A 16,090-nucleotide genomic window follows, 5' to 3' on the forward strand; every position below is an offset into this window, starting at 1 on the left:
AGCAGAACCACTGTCACGCAGGCAACTGGATACTGCAGATATTATCCAAACCCAAATATTAGCAATGACTGTAATTCAATGCAAAACTGGATGAGAAATTGTAATTTTTCGGTACTATTGAGCATGTTCAACACAGTTTACAAGGTGTTCTTAAACATGGGCTTGCTGTGGATCCAGATGAATCCTTGGGTTATCATGACACCAGGTATAACTGGCACTGGTGATGATGTTTGTTCTTGCTGGAAAGAAAAAGAGGAAAACAACCTGTGAAAACAAAGTATAAGGTCGTGGCAACTTCTAAGTGGAATTTTATTGCAGAAGTAAGAAATTCTAACTGATTTTCAAGGTTTTGATCAGATGGGTTTTTTTTTGATCAATAATTCAGATTTTTTTAGGGGGAAAAAACAGCATCTCCTACGCCACTATGCAGTGGAGAGCAAAAAAATTGATCAGAAATATCCTTTAAAAGCTTCGAGGTGTCTGAGAAAGGCCAGAGGACTTTTGAACCTGAAGAATAAGGAATATGGACAGAAAACATTTTCTTTCCCTTAAGTTTACTGTTCAATTTTTATGGATAACATGGATACACCATTAACATCTTTCCTCTTTAATGTTCTTTGGGAACAAATAGCATCTGCTATTTCTTAGTTTTCACCAAGTTACTCAATTTGCTGTCAGTTTTAAGTTGCTTGGTAAATCAGGTATAAGACTGAAGAAGAAAAGGAAAGTTCATCAATTTGAGCAGTCCTGTGCCCCAGGGAGAACAGAAGCTTCTGGAAGTATTAAAACCAAAAAGCAAAAAGCAACAACCAAACCAAATCAACAAAAAAAACCCCCAAAAGCCAAAATCCAAAATATTAAAAGAAAAACCAAACAATACAAATGAAAAACCCCAAACAAACAAAAACAAACAAAAACCCAACAAAACCCACACAAACAAACAAAAACTAAATAAACCAAATAAACTAAAAAAAAACCAAATAAACAAAAACCCCAAAGCCCAACACCAAAAACCCAAACAAGACAACACCAACCAACCAACCAACCAATCAATACCTCAACCAACAAACAAACAAAGAAACCTCAACAACAAAAAATCAACACCACCAAAGAACACAACAACAAACCAAAATGAAAAACCAAACAAAAAACCCCAAAATAAACAAAAAAAATAATGAAACAAACAAACAAACAAAAAAACCCAAAAAACAAATGGGGGAAAATATTCTTCTCTTGAGACCTGATTGATGACCTTTATGTAGAGATTCCAGCAACTACTGGCCTCCACCAGAATTTTGGGGCTGCATGTGGAGTGGAGGGTGAAAATATTTTGGGAAACATCTGGAAACAAACTCACTAAGCCTTTCAGTCACTGAGGTTTGCATTGGTGATGGCAAAATGGCAGCAAAACTTACACACTCACTTTCTACGGGGAAAGATTGACCTAATTGCAGAGGAATTAATTATCCTGGAGCTGTAAGCTGGGATTTGGTCCTGGCTAGACTAAACTCTGATGATTTCAGGGGATGCCTGCATCATAAATTAGTGTGAGGGGGCATTAGGATAATTCTCAGGCTGCGAGGTAGTGCAGTGAAAGAAGCACAGCTAGTGAAAAGTAATATAAATGTGTATTTCATTGATTTATTCCAGGTCAGCAGGAGACAATACATTCAGTCAGTCCCTTTTATACTTACAAAATGCATCTCACCTGAAGAGCTTTGCGTGTTTCAGAGAATCAGGAAGAAGACAGAAAAGTGAAGAAAATCCCGCCAAATATTGGCTGTTTATTTTTAGCAGACACTTTTCTCTGTCAGCTTAGGTAGAGTAGGGCATGTAAATTTGTATGTGTGTTTTTTGTGGGTTTTTTTTTTTTTAAATCTATAGTGTGTCATTGTGTCCTTTTAATGCAGAGTCATGGATAAAATTCACTAGGTTAAAACATGGAATATTTATGAAGTGCAGCAATTTGCTCAGTGGATGAATATTTCATGACTGGTATTTTTTATGTCTGATTTCTTCAATGTACCTTCAACTTAGTCACAACAATCTTTGATGTAGAAAGTGCTTGCAGAGTGCTGTATACAGTAATTAACATAGACTTCATAATAGGCAGTTTGAGGTAAATTTTAATGTTCCAGTGGATTTCATTAAAAGGAATATTTTCTGTTTGGTGAAATCATCGAAAAATTCCTGGTGAAAAAAGGGTTTGGTGAGGGAAAAGTAAGTGTTGGGAATTAATTTCTGTCTTTTGCATTTTGTCTTTGTCTTTAATTTAAGCCCTTGTTAGATTTCAGCAACTCCACTGACTTAGTTAAGTCAGTATTTAATGTTAGCATTAATAATGCCGTATAAAGTTGAGCAATTGACAATGCAGTAAAACTGCATCTGTTAGCATTTGGATCACCCAGTTCTGAACCTGAACTTTTCCTTGCATGAATATTAACTGGAAAGTGCCACGGGGGCCATGCAAATTATTCATGAGCGCGTGTTAAATTCAGAAGGAATTTTTAACTTTAAAAACAAACACATATCTTTGACCTGAAAACTAACAGAAAGCAGTGCAACCTAAAAAAAATAGGAAAATGTTTATGAAAATGTGTTACTTTCATTTTAATTTTTTGAGACAGTGTTTATTGATGCCTAATTTTGAACTTTTTAAAAGTGCCCTAAAATGATTGAGTTTTTTCTTTTTTTTCTCTTGAAAACACTGAAGTTGGGTTGATTTACTACAAGTATGGAATTTTTTTTAGTTGACCCAGATAAAAAGTTTTCCACTTCTACTTAACTAAAATATATAGGTGTTGGGGAAAAAAACCTAAAAAACCAAGAAAACAAACAGAAAAGATTATTTTTCAGATTTTTTCCTGAACTGAGCAGTTGACAGAGAAGACAAGCTGGTAATTTATTTTTTGTTATTGTATTTAACAGTAATGAAAATCAATCAAATTCCAGCCCAGGCTTTCTTTACCATGTGGAGCATCTGCTGGTCCTATTCCCAGATCTCCAGGATGACACACTTAATGTATTTACCCTGAATACTTGTGATGAAGACTATGGAAGAAGAAAGGAAATCAGTCCTTTAAATTTAGCATATTTCAATAACCACAACATCTCAGAATGGTTTGGATTGGAAGGGACCTTAAAGCCCAATCAATTCCACCCTCTGCCATGGCAGGGACACCTTCCACTGTGCCAGGCTGCTCCAAATCTCATTTAACCTGGCCTTGGGCAGTGCCAGGGGTGCAGGGGCAGCCACAGCTGCTCTGGGCACCCTGTGCCAGGGCCTGCCCACCCTGCCAGCCAGGAATTCCTAATTCCCAATATCCCATCTAACCCTGCCCTCTCTCAGTTTGAAGCCATTCCCCCTTGTCCTGGCGGCCCAGCTGTCTCTATGCGTGCCCCATTTCTTTGCACCTTTTTTATTTTATTTTTTCTTTTTGACAAGCGCAAGGCATTACTTGAACCCAGGAGCAAGGGCAGAAGGTATTGATTTTCATTGTTCTGGCCTCGAACGACCCAAGTTAAAAGCACTTCCAGCATTTCCAGTGCCAAGGAGAACAGATTATAACAGCACTCCTTGTTTGCGGGATGGGCCGCGGCGGCGCGCGGTGGGACGGGAATGTGTGGAAGGCTTCTAGACTCCATCCAACATCAGTCCTTCCAGCAGGGAGAGGTTTTGCCATCTGTTTGCAGAACAGAAGAGGGGAGAATCCAGAATGAAGGGCAGAATTTTAGCACAGCACTCCAGAGCCTGGCAGCTCTTTTTTCTTTCTCCGAGTGGGAGGCGCTGGTTGGGAGCGGTTTTGAAAGAAAGGGGTGCTGAGCATCCCTTGGAAACCCGAAAACCTGCATTGAAAGCGAATAAATGTGCTCTGAGGAATGTATGGGGAAGAGGGTGAGACATAGAAAAAATCCATATGCTCAGGATGAAATAAAAACATCTTTAAAAAAAAAAAATAAGAGAGAAGAACTCAAAATCAATAGCCCACCTCCTACACTAATGAAAAGTGAAGGGCACGGAGGAGCACCAGAGTGCTCACTGATGGGCTGCTGTGAAAATGTTTCTTTCAGGGTGAATTCAGAGAGGCTGGAAAAGTGTTGGCTCCCAGTCAACTGTTCTATTCACCAAGATAAGAGAAAAATCAGTCTAAATGATCTTCCCTTATCGTGAGAAAAGGCCTCAATTTCTAGTAATTTTCTGAAAAATTAAGAATTACATGGATGAAAAATTAGGAGGAAAAGTGCATTTCTGAGAAGAACAAAGGAAACTCAGACCAGGTGTATTTTTTCTATTTCCTATCACACTCCTTGTGCCTAGTTTGCACCCTGTAAAGCCATGCTCATATGAGAAAGAGGGAAAAAATCTCCTTCTTTTACACTTGAGCATGATTCTCATTTGGCATTCTGGTTTGTTGAAGTACAGGTGTCAGAAAAGAAATTTGTGTGTTCAGTAAAACCAGTGTAGGACACAGAAATTTGTTCAAATTGGCCAAAGTTTGAAGTAAGCTTCCTTGCCTGTCATATTTCAGGGCAGAACAATATATTATTTTTGAAGAACTCTGGCTTCAGCATGGCCTCTGCAGATACCCTTTGACAAATTGATATATGGCTTATTATTACTGTTTTTAACCCCAGATCTGTGTTAATAAATTTTTGAGATCTAGATTAGGGCAGTGTTTTATTGAAACTGGGTATTACTGACACTGCTTTGCCACAGCCTACATCACACATATTTTTCAATGTACATTTTTCAATGCTGAACAATAATGGATTCAGACAGGTATTTAATCTGGCTGTACTGAAGTTGAATATAAACCAAATATTGGCAGTAAAGTTTATAGGATCTTCTTTTCTTTCTGCCCAGCCAGAAAAGTTAGAAGAGAATATTTGTGTTTCTATTATTCCTTAAGCAGTAGGTTCCAGTCTCCAAACTCCACCTGAACAATGAAAATAGTGTTTTATTCATTTAAAAATTACCTTCTTTGCCTTTCTTGCACCAGGACTTGATTCTTCCCCCACACCTGCACTCATGCTGTGCAGCTCTGTGGTGGAGCATTTTCTCTGTTCCTGAATTTACCAAAGAACCATTAAACCCCACAGACTGAACCAGAGCAACGTGTCTCCCTGCATGGGACCCCTCCAACACCACATCTCTCATTTTATCTGCCATCTGCTCCTTTGAATTCTCTTCCTGGCACCCTACGCAATTTACAGTTCAGGTTTCCTGTGATGGAGATCGTGTTGTGCTATTAAAGCAGCATGCCAGTCAGGCTGGACACAGTAACATGGACTTATTGTGAATAAATATAAGAAAAAAAGCAGCTAATTCTTTTGTAGGGCCTGTAATGAAGCCAGTTCTTCCCACCAAGAACTGCATGCCCCTGGTCCTAAGCAGTTTTATTCATTAAGATTTATTTTCTATGAAACTGTGGCTATTGAGTCCTTTTCGTCTAATTTCAAACCAAAAAGACTTTCAACACTGGTGGCTCCGTGTTTTAAGAGGTGCTGCCCAGTCTTAATGGTTTTATGATAAAGTTGCTGTTGGCCTGCTGGTTTTTACACCACCATTGCCCAGAAAGGATGGCAGCACAATCTTTGCAACTGGCACGTTAGGTAATTTGCCAAAACTCACAAAGCATTTGGGAAAGCACTGAAAATTGCAGGATTCATGTTTAACCTGAAATTTTAGGGTTGGAAAGTCTCTGAGGTTTCCTGTGTACTTATTTAACTTCCCAGCATGTGTTTCCACAAGGCAAAGTGGACAGTCTGGGTGCAATTGCCTGGCAACAGGCCAGCTCATGGAAGTTATTTTGGGGTTAAAAACGGCAAATACTGTGCCAGAAAGCTCATGCATTAAGATTAGTGAATGACATTACGGGGCTGAATAGAGTTGGTGTTTATTTATCTTAGCTGTTATTTCCTCATCTCTTTGGGGCATTTTTTATGGCCTTTTGAATCCTTTTTTATGCTGCTGGATGTTGTATGTTGAACATTTTCAAGTGTTTTGGTACAGATAAAATACCACACGAAGAGACATAACCCAGCCCCCTGTACCAGCCCAGGGCCAGCAAACATTCTGTGAACATCTGAGTGGGCTTTTATTGCGTTTTTTGTTTTCTCCCCCAGGTGGGAGGATAGCCATAAAATAAAAAGTATCATCACCATTATGACTTCGTGGTGTGGTATGTGATGTTATTTTAAAATTCCGCATTCACATAAGAACAGGTAGTAAAATTTCCCTTAAAACACACAAAACAACCAAGTGAAACAGCTTCAGGCAAGTGACTGAAATATAAAAGGATGAAATTGTTTGGCTTGAAAGGCAAAGCTTTCTGTCTGTGACTGTGGGGATTTCCCAGGTAGGGTTTTTTGCATCCACAATAAGAGATGCTAGCAGGTACCTACTTCTATAACTGCATTTTACAGCCTTTTTTTAGCATTTTATTTTAAGATTATTCGTTTGTTTCCTGGAGAGCGCTCTTTGACGCTTAAAGAAGCAAAGAGTTCTGCACCCTGATTTGCAGCCTTATCAACTTTTACCTTTTTGAGTACACTTATTTTTTGGACACTGAAGCGCCAGGGGTACCTTCTCATTACATTTTCCGCTCTTTTGGAATATTCACATATTCTCAAATCTGCAAATGTCATCATGTGTGTGTGTGTAAAACTCTGTGATAGTTCAGGCCATGGCAGACTACTCCTGGTTTCAGAATTACAATCTTCAGTACTGTTGTGCCTTTGGTGGCACTGGAGTCCCTGACAAGAATTGGAGCTGACTAAGAATTCAAGAATTCCCTTAAAAACTTAATTTCTTTACGCTGTTTTCCAAAAGAAAGATGATCCTGACAAATACCAGGGCACTCCCTCCTTGTTCTAGAGAACTGTAAAAAAAAAAGTCATTATCTAATCTTGTCTTCTACAAAATGTAGCATTTCACCTAAATAAATTTTTTATTTGATATTTGAACACATTCTCATCCAACACTGAGGGCCCTGGTGATTGGTAAAAAAGGAAGACCAGTGAGAATGGATTTGATGCCTTTGCTGTCATTTTAAGACACTAGTATTCCAGATTTTAATAATACATGGCATTTTGCTCAGACACCCGCTTTTCTGTTAGAATTTATTTTTCTTGAAACAAAACCACGAAGAAAGAGTAAGTTTTTTTTCATAGATTTTAAGTGCTTAAATCGATGTAGACCTGTGGAAAGTGATACATCTTCTCTACCAAGTGCCAAGGGCCGTTTTTGGGGTTTCTTAATTAATATATTTGTTTTCCATCGAACATCTGTCACCCCAGCAGAGTTTCATTAGTTCACGGAGAGTTATCTCTGCCATGCACTGGTGAGGGGCCTGGTGTGCTCCTTCTGGCTTGGATTTTGTTCATTTCTGTGTGTTCTGTTGTGCCTTTTCTACCTGTTTCTTTGGGGCGTTTCTTGCGGTTTTTCAGGTGTTTGTTTTGGGTTTAGTTTTTGGGGTTGTTTTTTCCCTTTTTCCCATGAATGAGTGCAAAAGCAGCTTGGCCAGCTGGAGCAGGCAAGGAAGCAAATGCTGCTCCAAGGGGCTGAGGATGCTGAATTCCGTCAGATGTGGAGAGAGGGAAGAGACAGGGATCTCAGGCACGTGTTTCCAGTGGAACATCTGTGGCATTAAAATCACATTCTTAATGACTACAGCTGAGATTTTGGGGAGCCAGTCAGCCTTCTTCCTTGCACACAGGTCCTCTGGGACCCCTGAGATCCGATGCTGAGACTATAATTGGGTTTTGATGCTGCATTCAGAAAAACATTATTTTCTCTTGGAGCTTAGTGTTCCTTTGGATAATTTTGTGGTCCTCTTGTGCAGATTCTCCATAGGGATAATGCCATATATATCCAAGTTTATTCCTTTGTACATGAGTCTAACATTTTATTTGAATGTTAAAAAAAAAAACTTCACATTAATATAAACTTAACACAAACTTTAATATAATGCAAAAATGCAAAGCTAATGTAATGTGCCATAAGATATAACCTAGCATAGCAGGCTGTTACACTGGATCTGCCTAAACCGAGATATTTATGCTTCAAAATTCAGGGTTTTTTTTTCCCTAAACCTGTCAAGGTTTCTGCCATTGTAACAGAGATAATCAGGAGTCTGGCAGAGATATTCAGATACTATCCAAGCATTGCCTTTCTGCATTATCTCTCTTAAGCTAATGTTGGATGACATGTCACCTGGTACAGGCTTTCCAAACCTGCCCGTGTCTTCTTGATTTTTTTATTTTTTTATCCCACTTATGTCATGCAGCATTATTCACCTCTAAGATAAACAAAATTAAGTTTTCCCCAAGTGAACATCAGATTTTTTCTGAAGATAAAATCCAATATCTTTCCCGCCATATATCTTATTATATTTTGCCAACGACGCATTAAAAGTGGGAAGAAACGCACGGTGAAAAATGCTTTAAAGCTGCAGAACAATTTACAGCTCAAGGCCTTGCTGTCATAAGACCATGACTTGGGGATGTCTGTGACTTTTTTGGGGGGCTTTTTTGTTTTTTTTTTTTTTGTTTTTTTTTTGTTGTTGTTAAGTTATGGCTCCTCTGTGGGAGTCAGGAGGAGGACACGGGGCTGATGGGGACCCACCACCCACAGCAGTGACTCACCAGCTTCTGCCAGCCCAGCTGAGCAAGGCAACTCCCCCTTACCCCCTCTGCCCTCCTCTGAAACCAGCAGAGAGTCAATTACACATAATCACCCCGGGGATGAGTCACTATATAAATAGATTTTTTTTTTTTTTTTTAAATAACTGAGTGTTTTAAAGCACTGCTGATGGGGAAAAAAAAATTTAAAAATAGGTGTTGTCGTGTAGGAAATTTTTGGTGTGGTAATTTGGCGCATTTCCTTAAGAAGTGGAAAGCAGAGTGCTGATATTGCATTTGAGCTGGTATGATAAAGCAAAAGTAGGTATGTTCTTTGAGTACTCAAGATCTTACTGAAGGCTGTTTTTTTAAACATGGTTTATTAATCTAACGGGAGGTAAAAATATCCTGTCACAAAAAGCAAGAGATTAGGTTAATTTAATTTTTTCCAGAAGTCTGTATGAATTGTGAACAGGTTCAGAACTGCATTTTCATCTCCATTTTTAATATTCATCTTTAATTTCTGTCTAGGATTAAGAAATGCAGTATTGACGAGTAGAATTAGGGATTTTTGCAAAAGCAGTTCTCACTAACTCTAACTGAGACAGAAAAAGAACACAGTCTATTCCTGGATGAGCTTAAACCAGCAATCAAACAGCCAAAATTAATTAAATAAACAGAAAAGTAACATTATTGGCATAGCCATTTTGGCATCTGAGTGATTTATTCAGCTGAGATTCAGCCATCCTGTTTTATTTAGATGTGTACCTAAGTGCAGAGTGGTCCCTCTGAAACAACCATCAGAGTAGCAACAGAGCCCAGCTTTGAATTGCTAATGCTGCTATTCATCCTGATAATTAAGTCTCAGAATATTATTCAAATAGCAGTCTGAAGGAAACGGTTACTGGAATAAATATTCCTTGTATAATTGGACAATTTTGTTTAACCAGTTTTAAGGCAGACTCTCCAGTACTTTGAATTATTTTTCATTCAAGCACCAGCAGAGCTGGAAGCTAATATGGATTTGGGGCATTTGTAAAATTTTGACTTCCTGCTTTCATGTTCTCTTCTGTCTGTGTAGTTGTCTCTTCCACTGGTACCCTGAGAAATTGCAACCTACTTTATTGACTTAATTTTTTTAGTTTGTTATTTACTTCAGAGTCTGCTTTTCTAAGATTTAAATATTCTAAATATTCTGGTTTGGGGACTAGTTTTGTTGTTTTTGTGGGGTTTGGGAGAGTAGGGTTTGTTGGCCTTTTTTTTGATTGGCTGGTTGCTTTCTTTGGTTTTTGGGGGTTTTTGTGTGTGCTTATAATCAGCTTTCATATTATTAAATTAATGATTCAGCTGATTAGTTCAAGTTAAAAAGAGTGGCGTGGTATTTTCCCTCTTTTTTTTCATTACCTTGAAACCCTCCACTACCACAAACACATTTTATTTAAATTTAGTTTAAGTAGCAAAAGAGCATGTTGAAGCTTGACGTGATCTTTACATATGTACGCTGCATAACGGATTAATCTAGTTTCAAAACACACTTTCAAACTTTAAATAAGGAGCTACAGAAGGCAAGGCTCTGCTAAGTACCATGTTCAGGACATTTTAAATTATGTCTGACACAATGTTATGGGTTTTTTTTTTCTGTGTAGCCTTCTTCAGGGTTTATCCTGAACGCCAAACTTCAGAAATAAAAATCACCTGTGTACTTCCAGCCACTGTGGTTAGAGACAAGATGGTTGGCTGGTGCTGGAGAGAGTAATTCATTATTTCCCCTCGATTAGATTTGACAGTCCCCAAAAGGACACCATGCTACCCTGCAATTAGCAATAACTGATGTGTTCAGCACTGGCTGTCACATACAGCTGCATACACAGAACACTGTGCTGAATTAACCAAGGGGTTTGTGGCCCTTCTCAATTGCACTTGGTGTGTCTGCTGACAATTTTTTTTGCCAAAAAAAGGGAAGGTCTCCCTGTTCCCCTCCCAGTTTCTCCCTGCACAAAACATGGGGTGATACCAAAAGTAAAAAAAAAAAAAAAAAAAGAAAAAAGAGGCGAATTGGCGAATTTACCAAGCATGGTGGTGGTCTTAGAGGAAATGTTTGAAGATTTTAGCCATGCCATGTGCAGGCTCTGCCAGGCTGGATCAATGCCTGCCATGGATGAAGGAGTGTTGTCTGAGCTGGTTCTGCAAGGAATCAAAACAGGAGGAGCTCCCATTTCAACTGGCAGCAGGTGTTTGTTAAAAGGGAAGAAGCAAAAGTATGGATACACGTGTTTAATATCTCTATATCACATTTATGGAGGGTTCTCTCACTTCTGGGTCCTTTTCACAGTATCCAAGTGAGAAACACTTGAATTCAGCTTTTACTGTCATCCAAAAGTTTTTCAAGGCTGTGAAGAGGCGGTTTTTGTGATGCATGTGTATATAAACCACACTGACTAAAAGAAGAGAAAGAATTAGGTCACTGATGTACTTCTAAAGTTCACTTTTGCTGGGAATATGTCTGTTTCCTTCTTTTGAATGTGAGAGTAATAGATAGTCCAGAGCCATCAGTGCTTTTTTGATGGCAACTTAAGGCAATTTAATGGTTATCTGTCAACAAAAGGGAGAGGTGAAGACAGGATTTTCATTGCTTTTCGCAGAAAAATAAACATCTGGAATGGGGAGCCAGTTACTGTGTGCCTGACAGACAGACAGACACACACAGCCCACCCCAAAACAGCCACTTTGTCTCCCTAACTGCCCAATTTCAGAATCAGCAATTCCCACCAGGCTGGGAAGAAGCTGGGTGGAGCAGAAGGGGTGGAGGGTTATGAGAATAAAGTTTTTCACTATACCTAATTGCTTTTATATGAATAAAATGTAAATAATACAACCATTAGCATTACATGGATTTCTTCATTTGTATTTTTTTTTCTCTTTTTCTCTCTCTCTTCCCTTCCTTCCTCTTCCCATTCCCTGTCCCTGCCTCCCTCCCCACTCCTGACACCTTTTTGCACAGCCTCCATTGAAGAGGATCCAACTTCAGCAGGTATGAATTATTTACATCACATCTGCATTGTGGCAACCATTTATTGAGACCTGCCTTTACCAAAATCATTTCAGCCTGTTTCATTTTGTGTGTAGCTTGGCAAATATCACAGCTGGGATCTGTCCTCTTCTGTTCCCCCTTCTTTTATTTTTCTCCTTCTCCTCTACTCGGAGTCAGCAGGAAACATAATCCTCCTGTAGCATTTAAAAATATCAGTGGCATTGTTCCACCCTTCTTCCATGCTTAAGCTGGCATGTCAAGCTTCAGGTAACAGAATGATTCAATCAGGAGTTGAAGAAAAAAAAAATCAGTGATTTTTTTTTTTAATTTTTATTTTTTAAATTTTCTAAGTTAGCTTTTTTTCTTGTCTTTATGCTGGCAAAACTCACGTCACCTGGACGATGCCCCAAAGCTGACATCCTTTAAAGAGCTGGGAACCAGCAGTGAAGGAAGGGAAAAGAAAGGCAGCAGATGCAGAAGCATCATGCTCAAAGAAAACATTCTCCAAACGATGGCTGGGGTATCTGCTCAGAGAACTTTTATTTCCATTGACAAGCTGCCAAGCAGTGAGAATGGTTACCATCACAGTCATAAAAATTAGTTTAGGAGCTCCCAGAGAGACACAAACGCATCGTGTTTATTTTATTGTGAAGATTAACTATTTCTAATTAATTGGCAATCCATTAGCTGGGGAGTATTTAAAGAAGAAAGAAGACAGTGTACCAGAGAAGAATGCCACTGAGCAGCCTAACATATTTGAAATGGCACTGAGTTGTACAAACTCAGCGAGCTAAAACATCAAATAAATGGGGAATCACTTTATAGTGGCTTGTTAAAAGAAGGAAAGGCCTCCAGAGGAGCAAAAGAGAAAAGGTGAGGAGAGTGAATGAAGAGAGGAAGATGGCAAGGAAGGATTGAACACTGTTTACAACGCTAACCTACAACTTGGGAGCAATATAAGTAATTAGGATACAGCAGAGAATAATAAATGAAAGGACAGAGAACAAAGCCAAGAGTAGAATGTGAGAGAGGGAGAGTAGTTAAGACTGGAACTGAATACAGAAAGAAGCAGAAGGGAGCTTTAAACATGAATGTAGCAGCAAAATGAGCAGGAAGGAGGACTGGAATGAGAAATAACGCTGCAAAAGAGAGAAAAAAGAGGAATTTGGGGAAAGAAATGTAGAGTACTCACACAGCCCCATGGACCATGCATTCTAATTACTAAATATCAACTTTCAACTCTCCATTTTTTGGGAGATCTGTCAGTCTTGGAGCTTTCATGGAAAGTGTTTTAGCAGAAACCTACTGCAGCCATTCAACAGAAGCATTAGAAAAGGATGGGTTTTTTTACTCAGGAAAGAACAAAACCCCCAGCCTTTTTCCCTTTAGGGAAATGGTTTAAATGCTCATATTTTTTTAGAGCATCTCTGAAAGGCCTCCCTCTTTGAACACCACTGCTGGTTTTGTGAGAGCCCCTAACTGTGATCTGGCCAAGCTACGCAGATACATCAGCTGAAAACATTCAAGAGGAGGGAAGTGGAATTTGCAACACAGCCATGTGGGCTGCACTACAGATATGATTTATACTAAGAGAAAAATGCATGCATAAGGTGCAATCTAACATTAATTTCCATCTTTAAAACTTTAGAAGCAACGCTAGCTCTTCAGATGCTCCATAATTTATGGTTCCTATTGATTTTGCTGTAAGATATGTCCAGATGCTGCTGTTTTGAAAGTACACAGATTAGTTCTGCACTCTTACAGGATTGTTTTAATACAACTTATTTCTCAGATTCTATTGGCGTTTGTAAAACTGCTGGTTCTGCTTAAAGCAGGTTCCCCTCCCTCAGGGTAGGAATCAGTTTGGAAGCTGCAGGGCTGCAGAAAAATAAATAGAAACTGCATTCAAAACCTCGTGCACTCACCTAGAGCCTTCCAGTGGCATGTGCCTGGTAGGGACAGTTTTATACAATACCAGGTTTTCCTCTTTTCCAACACAAAAAGTGCAGCAGTTTTCCTCCAGTTAATGAAATTTATCTAATCATTATCTAATCATAATCAATGCACACAGTATTTTTCCAACAAATGCCTTCACTTGTGAAACAACATGAGGTAGGATAAATTGCATCTAATATTTTTATGAAGACTTTAAAAATTATTTTGACGTTTTATGAAAATTACAAACTGTTAATTGACCTGTGATCAGGACCAAAACTAAAATTTCCTTTCCTGTTTAATCAAAGGGATGTAGCACTGCTATTTCCCATACTCTGCTTTTTGGGATAGGGCCTAGCTGCTCTGACAATGCCATCTGTGAGGAATCTTGTAGAAGCAAAGTTTTAAAATTTAAAATTTTTACTTTGAGCGTTGTAAGCAGTAAATTGAAGATTAATAACCCTGTAATAATAAGCGTCCTGTAGTTATCTCCCTACAGAAATTATATTTCACTGGAGCTCCTTGAGTTTCAGAGTGCTTCAGACTAATTACGAACTCTAATTATAACCCCATGTTTTTCACCCAAGTTACTTTACCAGGAAAGATAAAGGAGTTTTTTCAAGGAGTTTTTCCACACAGTTTCAACAGAGTTTTCCTTAGCAATGCCTCTGGTTAAGCATTATTCCACATCTATTTTTTTCTTTCCAGTTAAAAAACCTATGATTTTATGTCCTTGTGGACCATCTAAACTCTATTTTGAGTCACTTCACCATGTTTCTTCATTTGCTTTGACTTAAAATCAAATCCAGTAAAATAATTTAACTAAATTATTGCTCAATTAAATAATTATTTAATAGAAGTAGGAAAATCTCAGGAAAATTCTCTCTTTTCCGTGTGTTTTTATGCCATCCATACGTGACATGAGTTTTTGAAAGCTGTCTGTTGAGCCAGGAGCAGGCTCCTTTGTTGACAAGTATTTTTCAAAGCCTAATGCAGCAAGGAACCCCTGCTGGATGTCCTGCTGTTTGAAGCTTTTCATCCCAAAAATGTTTCCCCGTGGTTTTATGGATTCCTCAAGGAGCCTGGAGTAGTTTCTACAATTATTAAAGAGTAATTCTTCCAACACCTCATGAGTCAGAGCACAGCAGTTTGTTCACTTGTCTCTACACACTGATTTTGACTGTGGTAATAAATACATCTCCTTTGGGATCATCACTTAACTGGAGCCATTCCTTGCCTCTCCCACTGATATTATTATTATTATTATTATTATTATTATTATTATTATTTAAATTTAAATTTAAATTTAAATTTAAATTTAAATTTATTTTCAATTCTAATGCTTTAGGAAACATGGCATTTTCATCTTTGCCTTGCCTCTACATATAACATATGCAAACACATCTGGAGTTTCATGGTAATAAAAGCTCTTTTACAGGGTGAGATCTGCTATTGTCTTTTAAGTTTAGGTGTTGTAGAGATTAAAGATTCACTACATGACAGGGCCTCCTTCTTCAAAGACATTGCTAAAAAATAATCCCTTCAACAACCTTGTGGCAGAGTACATAAGTTGCATTGAGTATTTGTGTCTCTAAGGAAAATTATATTACCTTTCCAAAATTCCACATGAGATCTAACTTGTTCCCTCTTTATTTAGATTTCTTGACTTACATAAAAGTTATTTTAGCATGTTTTTCCTAAAGAAGTAAATAACATAGGGGGGAAAAATTCACTTTTGAGAAAGAAAAAAAGCTAAAAATGTTTTATCAAATGAAAGAGACTTCAGCTGTAAAAATCCATAGAATTAAGTTTATTTTATTAAAGGAAATTAATGGCATTTTATAAAAGAGTTACAATGGAAGAGCACAAGTTCCAGGATGAAAGTTGTACTAGACATAATACAGTTATCAAAAAGTCATGAGAAACAGAGATCTAAAACTATTAAGAGTTTACCCTGAATTGCTTACCCATTACCCTCACTCCAGGAGCATGGTGTCAAGCAATACCTGAAATATAAATCCAGAATAAAAATCAAAACAGAAGTTACCTGCTTTGTTTTGGTTCTGCTAGGAGAACTCCAGGTTTCTCTGGTGCTTGTTTTCTTCCTTGGATCTCATGTGTTTAACTTTTTAAAGAGGGATACCAAAACATATTGTGTTGGTCTTTTTCTTTTTATTCACAGAATTAAAAAAAAAAAAAAAATACGGTTTACAGAAAGAAAATAGATTTTAAAAAACGAAAAATTAAAGGTAATGTAAATTATTTCAGTCAGTAGACATTTCAAAGCTGACTTGCTTGGCACAGCCGTGATGACTCTTAGGAGAATATTTCTGTGCAATTATTGGATCCTCAGAGATAAAATTGTTAATGAGACATGTAGAGTTTAAAAAAAAAAACAAAAACCAAACAACAGAATATAACTTGTGCTATAAAAATGCTGTAAAATAATTAGTTATCTGTATCTAAATATCTTTGCATTTAAAAATTTACTGGACTGCCTTT

At 38.0% G+C, this 16,090-nt stretch overlaps 1 protein-coding gene across 2 annotated transcripts in view; it reads left to right on the forward strand.

Moving 5' to 3' along the window:
• The window catches only part of EDIL3 (EGF like repeats and discoidin domains 3), a 242,941-nt gene that overhangs the window by 87,421 nt on the left and 139,430 nt on the right, over positions 1-16,090 (forward strand). Inside the window, exon 3 of one of the 2 annotated variants that reach the window (XM_071455127.1) lies at positions 11,624-11,653. The exons of the other annotated variant lie outside the window; for it this stretch is intronic. Coding sequence (XP_071311228.1) covers positions 11,624-11,653 — 30 coding nt within the window. The remainder of the gene's footprint in view (positions 1-11,623; positions 11,654-16,090) is intronic. 2 annotated transcript variants of the gene reach the window in all.

This window comes from Agelaius tricolor, unplaced genomic scaffold (assembly GCF_023055355.1).
Source record: "Agelaius tricolor isolate 1412-34295 unplaced genomic scaffold, bAgeTri1.0.p SCAF_44, whole genome shotgun sequence".
Classification (NCBI taxonomy): Eukaryota; Metazoa; Chordata; class Aves; order Passeriformes; family Icteridae; genus Agelaius; species Agelaius tricolor.